General features: G+C 42.9%; 1 protein-coding gene across 2 annotated transcripts in view; it reads right to left on the reverse strand.

Annotated features, from left to right (window-relative positions):
* Positions 1-12,028, reverse strand: part of FAM76A (family with sequence similarity 76 member A) — a 32,272-nt gene extending 20,244 nt beyond the window's left edge. The window contains exons 1-4 of one of the 2 annotated variants that reach the window (XM_055573986.1): positions 11,836-12,028; positions 10,486-10,550; positions 7,229-7,283; positions 6,348-6,500 (exon numbers count right to left, since the gene is read on the reverse strand). In XM_055573986.1, the coding sequence (XP_055429961.1) occupies positions 6,348-6,500; positions 7,229-7,283; positions 10,486-10,550; positions 11,836-11,916 (354 nt within the window). In that variant the 5' untranslated portion in view covers positions 11,917-12,028. The remainder of the gene's footprint in view (positions 1-6,347; positions 6,501-7,228; positions 7,284-10,485; positions 10,551-11,835) is intronic. The other variant, XM_055573985.1, reaches the window with a different exon arrangement.
* Between the last annotated feature and the right edge of the window lie 346 nt (positions 12,029-12,374).

A 12,374-nucleotide genomic window follows, 5' to 3' on the forward strand; every position in this document is an offset into this window, starting at 1 on the left:
AGATGGAAAGGTTTCCAGAAAGACTGATGGGCGAGCAGCTTCCAGGGCCCCAGTCCCTGGAGGTGACTACTATGGCACTTTGTTTGGATCAGAAAAAGGCGATCACTTTGGGCAGCAGCATCTCTACACCTAGGTGCAGAGCACAGAGCCAGGAAAGCAAAATGGGGCTTCCACAGTCCTCTGAAGCTGGGGCGCCTCTGTACCACACTCAGATTGCAAAACTGAGTTTGTGAAGTGGACTAGTACAAGTGGCAGGACAGCAGAGCTATTAGCTCACACTTGGGAGGGAACGTGCTGATATTTTACGGAATTTCAGTTTGGGGCATTTTAGTTTTAGTTTTGGCAGTTTTGTTTTTAGTTTTGTCTTTACTCTAAATTGGGTCTTCTGCCCTATTTTGAACATGGGTAGGTAAGCCGCACCATTATTTATCTGAAGTATTTTTCAATCTTGTTTAAAAGCCTCTTTGCCCCCCACTCTCCTAACCTATTACATTAGCAACTCATTGGTCTGATCTATCCACTTATTTCCAACTCCACTGCTTCCACCCAAGCAAAGCCATTCTTATCTCTCACAACTACAAGACTCACCCAGGGACTTCGCTGGTGGTTCAGTGACAGACTCCACACTCCCAATGCAAGGGGCCCAGATTTGATCTCTGGTCAGGGAACTAGATCCCACATGCCATGACTAACAGTTTGTACGTCTCAATTAAAGACCTGCAGTAACTAAGACTGGGCGTAACCAAATAAATAAATATTTTTTAAAATGACTCACCCAAATGATCTCTCTGTTCTTCTCCCTATCAACCATTTCTACATAGATGCCAGAGGACTTCTTAAATGTAAATCTTATTATAACTCTCACCTTAAAATCATATATTATCATATATAAAAATTGAAATTTTTTACCATGGCTATGTTGACTTAAATGTAGCTCTTACTTGCCTGTATAATCTCATTCCCTTGCTCACTCTGCCTCCTTCTTTTATTTATTTGGCTGCATTGGGTCTTAGTTGTGGCATGTGGGATCTTTGACCTTCACTGCTGCATGCAGGATCTTTGATTTTCTTTGCGGCAGGCACGTGTGATCTAGTTCCCTCACCAGGGATTGAGCCCTGACTCCCGCCCCAGCGTTGGGAGCTCAGAGTCTTAGCCACTGGAATATCAGGGAAGTCCCCCAGGCTCATCACTCTTGCCTCAGGGTCTTTTCATAGCTGGTCTCTCCTCCCAGGATCTTTGCCCTCCAGAGATTCTCACTGCAGCTTCCTTCTCGTCAAGTTTCTGACCTAAAGTTTCAGGTCAGATATGATCTCCCTGCAGGTCCTCCTGAATGCCCCATTGAAACTGGGGCACTCTCTACCAGAGACCCTGTTTCCTTATAGCACTTACATCTAAAACCTGTGTTCACACAACTCCTTGTTTGTTCTCATCCATCTCTTGCATATGTAGATAAAAGCTCTGAGAGAATAAAGTGTCTTCTGCCTAGTTCATTAGTGTATTTCCAATACTCAGAACAGTGTCAGATATGACAAGCATGTAATTATTTGTTAATTAATGCATAAATGAATTTTGAAACCAAACTTCAATGTAGTCCATTTCATGGTTATGGAATGTGGCCTAAAGGCCTGATTTTAAAATACTCTAGGAGACCTTGCCCAGGAAAGAGCTTTCATTGAAGAAGGGTTTGAAAACAAAGCAACTGCATTGAAAGAGAGCATTAAACATGAAAATCAAATACTGAACCACAGGACACCTTATTTCAATCTTCCCTTCACAAATAAAAATAGAAAATTTTAAAAATAGAAAATTACCCTCTGAGAATTAAACTATCATAAAGAAATCATCACAGATAACACTGAGTACGTGCCTGATTCCTTTTGAAGGGGTTTACACCCGATAACTCAACCTTCATAACAATGATGACATCTGATCAGCCTCATTTACAGATGAGGAAACTGAGGAACTGATAGATTAACTTGACCCAAGTCACACAACAAATAAGTGACAGAACAAAGATTTCAACCCAGGCACTCTGTGTCCAGATTATGCATGCTTGCACGGTCAGTCATTCAGACGTGTACAACTCTTTTAGACCCTATGAACTGTAGCATGACAGGTTCCTCTGTCCATGGGAGTCTCCAGGCAAAAAATACTAGAGTGGGTTGTCATTTCTTCTTCTAGGGGATCTTCCCAACCAGGGAGCAAACCCATGTCTCCAGAATTGGCAGGTGGATCCTCTACCACTGAGCCACTTGGGAAGCCCACTGAATCTAAATTATCTACCCTTAATCCCTAAGATTAGTCTTCCTTAAATTTGTAAATAATTGATTGAAGATACCTATAATTATGCAAACTCTGTATAGGAACCTGGAACGTTAGGTCCATGAATCAAGGCAAATTGGAAGTGGTCAAACAGGAGATGGCGAGAGTGAACGTCGACATTCTAGGAATCAGTAAACTAAAATGGACTGGAATGGGTGAATTTAACTCAGATGACCATTATATCTACTACTGTGGGCAGGAATCCCTTAGAAGAAATGGAGCAGCCATCATGGTCAACAAAAGAGTCCGAAATGCAGTACTTGGATGCAATCTCAAAAACGATAGAATGATCTGTTCATTTCCAAGGCAAACTATTCAGTATCACAGTAATCCAAGTCTATGCCCCAACCAGTAACGCTGAAGAAGCTGAAGTTGAACGGTTCTATGAAGACCTACAAGACCTTTTAGAACTAACACCCCAAAAAGATGTCCTTTTCATTATAGGGGACTGGAATGCAAAAGTAGGAAGTCAAGAAACACCTGGAGTAACAGGCAAATTTGGCCTTCGAATACGGAATGAAGCAGGGCAAAGGCTAATGGAGTTTTGCCAAAAGAATGCACTGGTCATAGCAAACACCCTCTTCCAACAACACAAGAGAACACTCTACACAGGGACATCACAAGATGGTCAACACCAAAATCAGACTGATTATATTCTTTGCAGCCAAAGATGGAGAAGCTCTATACAGTCAGCAAAAACAAGACTGAGAAGTGACTGTGGCTCAGATCATGAACTCCTTATTGCCAAATTCAGACTTAAATTGAAGAAAGTAGGGAAAACCACTAGACCATTCAAGTATGACCTAAATCAAATCCCTTATGATTATACAGTGGAAGTGAGAAATAGATTTAAGGGCCTAGATCTGATAGATAGAGTGCCTGATGAACTATGGACGGAGGTTCGTGACATTGTACACGAGACAGGGATCAAGACCATCCCCATGGAAAAGAAATGCAAAAAAGCAAAATGGCTGTCTGGGGAGGCCTTACAAATAGCTGTGAAAAGAAGAGAAGCGAAAAGCAAAAGAGAAAAGGAAAGATATAAGCATCTGAATGCAGAGTTCCAAAGAACAGCAAGGAGAGATAAGAAAGCCTTCCTCAGTGATCAATGCAAAGAAATCGAGAAAAACAACAGAATGGGAAAGACTAGAGATCTCGTCAAGAAAATGAGACATACCAAGGGAACATTTCATGCAAAGATGGGCTCGATAAAGGACAGAAATGGTATGGACCTAACACAAGCAGAAGATATTAAGAAGAGATGGCAAGAATACACAGAAGAACTGTACAAAAAAGATCTTCACGACCCAGATAATCACGATGGTGTGATCACTCACCTAGAGCCAGACATCCTGGAATGTGAAGTCAAGCAGGCCTTAGAAAGCATCACTATGAACAAAGCTAGTGGAGGTAATGGAATTCCAGTTGAGCTATTTCAAATCCTGAAAGATGATGCTGTGAAACTGCTGCACTCAATATGCCAGCAAATTTGGAAAACTCAGCAGTGGCCACAGGACTGGAAAAGGTCAGTTTTCATTCCAATCCCAAAGAAAGGCAATGCCAAAGAATGCTTAAACTACCGCACAATTGCACTCATCTCACATGCTAGTAGGAGAAGGCAATGGCACCCCACTCCAGTACTCTTGCCTGGAAAATCCCAGGGACAGAGGAGCCTGGTAGGCTGCAGTCTATGGGGTCACTAGGAGTCGGACACGACTGAGCGACTTCACTTTCACTTTTCACTTTCATGCATTGGAGAAGGAAATGGCAACCCACTTCAGTGTTCTTGCCTGGAGAATCCCAGGGACAGGGGAGCCTGGTGGGCTGCCGTCTCTGGAGTCACACAGAGTCGGACACGACTGAAGCAACTTAGCAGCAGCAGCAGCAGCACATGCTAGTAAAGTAATGCTCAAAAGTCTCCAAGCCAGGCTTCAACAATACATGAACTGTGAACTTCCAGATGTTCAAGCTGGATTTAGAAAAGGCTGAGGAACCAGAGATCAAATTGCCAACATCTGCTGGATCATCAAAAAAGCAAGAGAGTTCCAGAAAAACATGTATTTCTGCTTTATTGACTATGCCAAAGCCTTTGACTGTGTGGATCACAATAAACTGTGGAAAATTCTGAAACAGATGGGAATACCAGACCACCTGACTTGCCTCTTGAGAAACCTGTATGCAGGTCAGGAAGCAACAGTTAGAACTGGACATGGAACAACATACTGGTTCCAAATAGGAAAAGGAGTACGTCAAGGCTGTATATTGTCACCCTGCTTATTTGACTTCTATGCAGAGTACATCATGAGAAACGCTGGGCTGGGAGAAGCACAGCTGGAATCAAGATTGCCGGGAGAAATATCAATAACCTCAGATATGCAGATGACACCACCCTTATGGCAGAATGTGAAGAACTAAAGAGCCTCTTGATGAAAGTCAAAGAGGAGAGTGAAAAAGTTGGCTTAAAACTCAACATTCAGAAAACAAAGATCATGGCATCTGGTCCCATCACTTCATGGGAAATAAATGGGGAAACAGTGGAAACTGTGTCCGACTTAATTTTTTGGGGATCCAAAATCATTGCAGATGGTGATTACAGTCATGAAATTAAAAGACGCTTACTCCTTGGAAGGAAAGTTATGACCAAGCTAGACAGCATATTCAAAAGCAGAGACATTACTTTGCCAACAAAGGTCTATCTAGTCAAGGCTATGGTTTTTCCAGTAGTCATGTATGGATATGAGAGTTGGACTGTGAAGAAAGCTGAGCACTGAAGAATTGATGCTTTTGAACTGTGGTGTTGGAGAAGACTCTTCTGAGTCCCTTGGACTGCAAGGAGATCCAACCAGTCCATTCTAAAGGAGATCAGCCCTGGGATTTCTTTGGAAGGACAGATGCTAAAGCTGAAACTCCAGTACTTTGGCCACCTCATGAGAAGACTTGCCTCATTGGAAAAGACACTGATGCTGGGAGGGATTGGAGGCAGGAGGAGAAGGGGACAACAGAGGATGAGATGGCTGGATGGCATCACCGACTCGATGGACGTGAGTTTGAGTGAACTCCGAGAGTTGGTGATGGACAGGGAGGCCTGGAGTGCTGCAATTCATGGGGTCACAAAGAGTCGGACACGACTGAGCGACTGAACTGAACTGAACTACTATGTGTCAGAGTGCTGAGAACACAGCATGAAAACAAGATGGACAAAGAGCTCAAAGTCTGGTGGGGGTAGACAAACATGTAAGCAAATAAAGAAGATAATTTCTCATAATGTTACATGCTATTGAAGACAATAAACAGAGCATACGATAGAGTGACTGAGAGTTAGTAAGGTCTCTGTGAGAAACGGCAACTGAGCTGAGACCTGACATGAGGAACCAGTCATGACACTCTGGAGAAGGCTGTGTATCTAGCATACCCAGCCAGCATGAATGAGACAAGGATGTCTGAAGGACTCAAAGGTGGACAGTGCGGCTGGTCCAAGGGGAAAGGGGGGAGAGTAATGGATGATGAGACAGAGTCAGGTGTGGGCCTTGCAGGTGATGGAAGGAGTTTGTGGTTTATCCTAAGTGCAACTGGAAGCCACTGGAGGGTTTTAAACAGACCAAATGTATGCCATTTTAATTCCACCAAGGTACCACCATTCCACATAGAGCTTTATCTGTATCATCTTCTTGTGATCTTTAACTTCAACAGAGAGAAACATTTGAAGAGCCAGACTGTAAAGTTGGTAATACACTTACCTTGCTTAAGTCCTAATCTCTACAGAGTTTTGTATAATTTTGCCAATCACTATTTCACTTATAAGGGATATTGATCACTGTTATTGATATTCTCATGAAACACTAGCTAAATGTTAGAATATAAAGGTCCACATTTTATAAGTGAAGAAAACAAAGCTGAAAAGCTTCTTCAAGGTCAATAACAATTTGGAGAGGAACTGAGAAATCAGTCTCTGTTACATGTCTTTTTAACACAGTTGGCCCATCTTAATTTCTCTGAAAGAAAAAAAGAAGAACACCGAGACTTACCTTCTTTCTATCATCTTTCCTGTCAAATGCACACTGCTGTTTGCACTGTTCACAAGAATACGGTGGTCCGTACTTCTTCTCTGAATTTGTGCAACGCTGACACTTGTTGCCAATAAAAGCTGCAATTATGTTGCAATACTGACAAGGTTTGGGCTTTAACAGAAAAAAAAAGGTGTCAAGTAAGTATATTATAAAATACCAGTGCTTTTTTTAACCCAATGATTTCTATTATACACATTCACTAATCAATGCAAAAATGCATTCCTAACTTTATAAATTTCCTTTTACATTGATCAAAGAAAGCCCAATTCCTCATACCATGTAAAGTGTTTTTATGCACAGGACCTATTAATTTTTAAATAAATAACAAAATCCCATTAGCATATATGCTGGGACTTCTCTAACAAATTCAACAGAACTAGCTCTTTGGAGAAACCAGCAAGTGCTTCCAAATTTCTGAAAAGGCCTCTTTGCCATTATCAGTGTATAAACATGTTGGGAGAATGCCTGCAAGAACACAGTATGCTGAACCCTAACACCGGAAAAAAAAAATTATTCATCAAAATGAAAAGTCAACTATTACCAAGCCAAGAGCTCACACCATAGGATACATCTTTCCCCTTCTCTTTACATACTGGTTACTGAAGCTTCTCCAGGAAAATTATATCACAAACCCGTCATAGTGACTACAAACACAGAACTTATTAATACTAAGTATTAGCTAACTTTGAAAGATAAATACTAGATACATTTTTCTGAGAACATTTTTACATAACTAGGTCTTCTAATTTAAAAAACTGTAATTATATTAACAGTTCGCAGAAGGTAAGGTCCCAAGAGACCAGACTACTCACTGTTAGGTATGGAGAAACCCTACTTACCGTTCCATACAACTGCACGTTCTGAGCACATTTCTTGCATATAGTATTAGTTTTACTGTTAAGGAAGAAAGAGACACAAGGCTTTGTAACGAAAAAAAGTCATTTTACATAGAACATCTCAAAAGAGACTCTTCCTTAACTCCAAGGAATTTTTTTCATTACTAAGTGCCAAGGTGAAAAACAGTTTGGATATTAGATTAACTGAAGGTTGAGTTATCTGGCCATGAACTTTTAATTATTTCGTAGTTTTAGCTCAAATAAAACGAGGCTTTGGTTTAAGTGGAGAGTGAGCTGTTTCTGATTATGAAATTTCCAAGTATCACCAAGTAAAATTATCAGATATGGAGAGGACAATCCAAAGAAATATTATGTCAGACGAAAAATGTACTCAGGAAAGAAATTAATCCTCCTTAATTCAGATGACCAGGTGAGAAATTTGAGATGAGGAATAAAGTATTTGTGTTTGGGGTATGAACTCAGAAATTCTATTCATGTTGACCTTACTCTGTCTACATTCTCCTTTGTAAGCAAAAGTATATGAAAATCCCAGATGTGGGGAAATAGATGCAAACATTAAATATTTTTTCAATATTTCAAGTACTCCAGGAGCTAAGCACTGACAAAAATAAACACACCCTTTCCCTTGTGAGGGGTCTTCCCTTGTAGCTCAGTGAAGATCCAGGTCACAGTATTTCCAACTTGCCTAAACTGATAAACTGCCCTGGGGAAAGGAAATCATCTTCAAATAAAGTCTAACCCTTCCCACAGTGAGGTGCAAACAAACACCTGATGTTTAAGAACAGTTTAAACAATATTTGAGGGCAAAAACAAAATCACATAAAAATCCAGTATATTCACTACTTTGCTTTTTTTTCCCCCTACAATTCCTATCAAAGTGACTACAAAGTTAAAAACCAGAAGACATACCTTAAAGTAGAAAACATTAAATTAAAATGAGATATTCAAACAAAATATTTCCCAGGGCAATTTTCTGCCATTTAAAAAAGGCAGTTCAGGGACTTCCCTGATGGTCCAGTGGGTTCAAAAAAAAAAAAAAAAAAAGCCAGTTCAGGAAGTGAAGTATATTGAAAAAGACCTCTAGAAAGAGGATTAGCATCAGTGCTGCTGTGATGTTGAACATTTGGGTTTATCTTAGATTTATTACTCAAGGAATGGAACACATATATCAATATATATAAATGTTCTTGACCCCTCAAAAAAAATGCAAAAAAAAACTATTACTATAATCCATCTTGAATTAATTTTTATGTATGGTATGAATTAAGGGTTAAACTTCGTATCTCACCCTACACACAAAAACTAATTCAAAAGGGAATCACAGGCCTAATGTAAGAGCCAAAATATAAAGCTTCTAGAGCATATTCTATGTTTCCATTTATATGAAGTTCTTGAACAGGTAAAACTAATCTACGGTAGAAAGGAAAATCAGAACAGTAGTTGCTTGGAAAAAAGCAAGGAGGGTGGGGACTGACTAGGTTGGAGTTATAATCTCTGGGGTGACAGTAATGTTTTATATTTTGATGGGGTTTGGGGTAAAACAGATGTATACTGTTTCTAAAACTCATCGAATGATGCAAATAAGATGTAAGCATTTCACTGTGTGCAGATTTTACCTCTAAAAACATTTTAAAACCATAAACAAATATTGAACTCTAGTTAATGATATGCATGCTGAAGTGTTTAGGGTCAAGTACACTAATGTTCACAATTTTAAACTGCATCACAAATAAGATGGATCAATATACTGATGGACAGAGAGATGAACAGATGCAAATATAGTAAACTAAACATAAAGCAGAGACATTACTTTGCCAACAAAAGTCCGTCTAGTCAAGGCTATGGTTTTTCCAGTAGTCATGTATGGATGTGAGAGTTGGACTGTGAAGAAAGCTGAGTGCCGAAGAATTGATGCTTGTGAACTGTGGTGTTGGAGAAGACTCTTGAGAGTCCCTTGGACTGCAAGGAGATCCAGCCAGTCCATCCTAAAGGAGATCAGCCCTGGGTGTTCTTTGGAAGGAATGATGCTAAAGCTGAAACTCCAGTACTTTGGCCACCTCATGCGAAGAGTTGACTCATTGGAAAAGACTCTGACGCTAGGAGGGATTGGGGGCAGGAGGAAAAGGGGACAACAGAGGATGAGATGGCTGGATGGCATCACTGACTCAATGGACATGAGTTTGAGTAAACTCTGGGAGTTGGTGATGGACAGGGAGGCCTGGCGTGCTGCGATTCATGGGGTCGCAAAGAGTTGGACACGACTGAGCGACTGAGCTGAACTGAAACGTAAATTGTAGAATTTAAGTAGTGTGTAGATTGAGTGTTTACAGTCTAGTGTTTTTCTGGTTTTTGTTTGAAAATACACATAACAAAATGTCAGGGGAAATAGTCCCAAAATTGAAATGACGCTGACTAAAATCAGGCTTCTAGGTCTGTGTATCAGAGAAGGCGATGGCACCCCACTCCAGTACTCTTGCCTGGAAAATCCCATGGATGGAGGAGCCTGGTAGGCTGCAGTCCATGGGGTCGAGAAGAGTCAGACACGTCTGAGCGACTTCACTTTCACTTTTCACTTTTATGCACTGGAGAAGGAAACGGCAACCCACTCCAGTGTTCTTAAATGGAGAATCCCAGGGACGGCGGGGCCTGGTAGGCTGCCATCTATGGGGCTGCACAGAGTCGGACACGACTGAAGCGACTTAGCAGCAGCAGCAGGTCCGTGTATGAGCTAGCAAGTAAGACCCCATCCTGCTTAAGGTAATATTACCTACAGCCACAGCTCCACAAAAAAGTTGAACTTGCTATACCACTAAACCACTCTGCTACCATTAAAAAGTCCCCCACAGATGTGTGCTTCATTCACATCCAGGTATTTTTCACACGTCTCAAAATGAGATTCACACGAGGTAAGTGTAAAGGCAAGTGAGTTTTTTCAAATGTGACTAGGGCTAACAAACCCTTTATCAGGATTGTCACATTTCCAAAAGTATCTTCTTTCAGCTTATAATTTCTTCAAACTCTATGTATAAACATACTAGAACACAAGACTCATGTTTTCTGTTGTGGGGTTGCTTTCTTAGTGTCAAAAATATCAAAACCACAATATAAAATTATCAAGGTGTGAAAAATAAGTAAGTAATTTGTAAGCAATTAATGAATAACTAGAGAACAACATGTATTTTACATCCATTGTGTTATAACCGGAAATGGCAGCGCCTGTGTATAACGCAGTTGATTACCTCTCTTGCTGGTATTCAGTCCTACAGTAGGTGCACTTCACAACAGGGTGTGCAATCCGACATTCCTGAAATGAAACGAGGATATGACTTTAACAGGCAGTCAGAAATGGAAACAGTCTTCAGTAGGAGGCAGAAGACGGGAGTACTATTCCAAGCACAAGCACTGTGCTTGACTGAGTCACTAACTTTCTGGGACTAATTTTTTTCGTCTGTAATACTGGCATTACCACCCTGCATTGATGTGGGAGTTAAGTAAGAATTTATATGGAACTAGTCATAAATTGTAAAACAAAGGTATGAATAAGCCTCAGACATAAGGAATAAAAAGCCCTGAATTCTAGTCCGGTTCTGCCTCTGCCACTGTGTGATTTTTCAGCAGGTTCATTTGTGAAATCAAAGTACTGGATAAAAATTATTGCTTACATACATAAAACTCCCTTAAAATCCAATACACACGTACACACAAATATATATTTAAGGCCAAAAAGGCACTCAACTATTTGATTTTTGAGATCTCTCATACCTAGTTAACAAAAAGTGTCAAATTTATGGCCATTTGAGGCCATAACGATTGCCTCAACACAATTATGAGTTATCCATAATAGAGACACAAACTCTGGATTAATCTGGAGATATCTCGACATCACTCTACACTCGGCTTAGTGACTTTTAACTGTCACCTCACAGCACTTCTATTCATTTAAATAGGCAAAGAAAGATGAAGCAACTTAAACGAAAAAGAGAACTTGGACCTTCAAGGGTAAAAACTGAACAGCAGCTGGTTAGGGGGAGGACCGAAGGTCACTAACTAGACGTTGAAAAAATCATCCTTTTGCTTCATGCGCTTGATTGCGGGGCTTTATTACGAAGCCTGTATACCTCCGACTCTGAAACTGACTGAAAAGTGCCCGTGAGGCGCTCGAGTTCGAGACAATCCTCCCAGGCAGCACCCGACTCCGGAGTTTAGTACCAGGTGGGGTAGGAGGTCCCTAAGTCTGAAGCCCATCAGATCTCGGCGGGGGTTGGGAGAAGCCAGCCCAAGAGGAATCTCCGGCGCCGCTGGTCCAGGGCGAGCCGGGGACCAGGTGTCCCCTCCCCCGACCTCACGGGGTCCGAGAACAATCCCTCACGGTTGCTAAGCACCCGGACACGCCGGCCGCAGGGACCTGCACGGGGCCTGGGTCTCCCCCACGTGCCCCGCCGGCTCCCGGCGGGGCGGGTGCGGCTCCTCAGCTAGGCGGGCCTGCCACGCCCTGCCCAGGGGACCCCGCCGGGCGTCCCCGCAGAACCGGGAGGTCCGGGCCGCGCCTCGAGCGTCCCAGTTCCCGGCCGCCGCCCCAGCCCGCGCACCTTGCACAGCTGCTGCCCCTGAGACAGCGCCTCGAAGGGGAAGCGCTGGTGGCACTTGGTGCAGGCGTAGAGCGCCGCCATGTCCGGCCCGGGCCGTGCTCACCGCCCCGCCGGCCCGGCCCGCCGCTTTATCTGACAGTCTGAGGCACAACCTGGCGGTGGCAGGCTGCGGGCTGCGGCAGGCAGGCGGGCCCTCGGGTGCGAGCGGACCGGGGCGGGGGGGGGGGGGGGGGGGGAGAAGGGGGGGGGGGGCGCGGCAGCGCTAGATGCCCGTTCACTGGTTCATTTCGACGTCTATCAAGGGGAAAGGGATGGAACACAGAGCTTCTTAGGACTCTGATTCGGTCTGGACCGGAGTACGCCACTTATGACGCGCGCGGCCTCGATTATGTAAAGCGCAGTCACGCGGGGGCGCCGCTGGGAGGGACGGTCTCCCGCCCGGGACCTAGGAAGCGCCTAGGCTCCTCCCACTTCTCTCTCGGCTCCCGCCCTCGCTCCTCCTCTCTCAGCCGCAGGCGCAAGCGTGCCTCTCGCGATAC

The sequence above is a fragment of the Bubalus kerabau genome, chromosome 3, assembly GCF_029407905.1.
Source record: "Bubalus kerabau isolate K-KA32 ecotype Philippines breed swamp buffalo chromosome 3, PCC_UOA_SB_1v2, whole genome shotgun sequence".
NCBI lineage: Eukaryota > Metazoa > Chordata > Mammalia > Artiodactyla > Bovidae > Bubalus > Bubalus kerabau.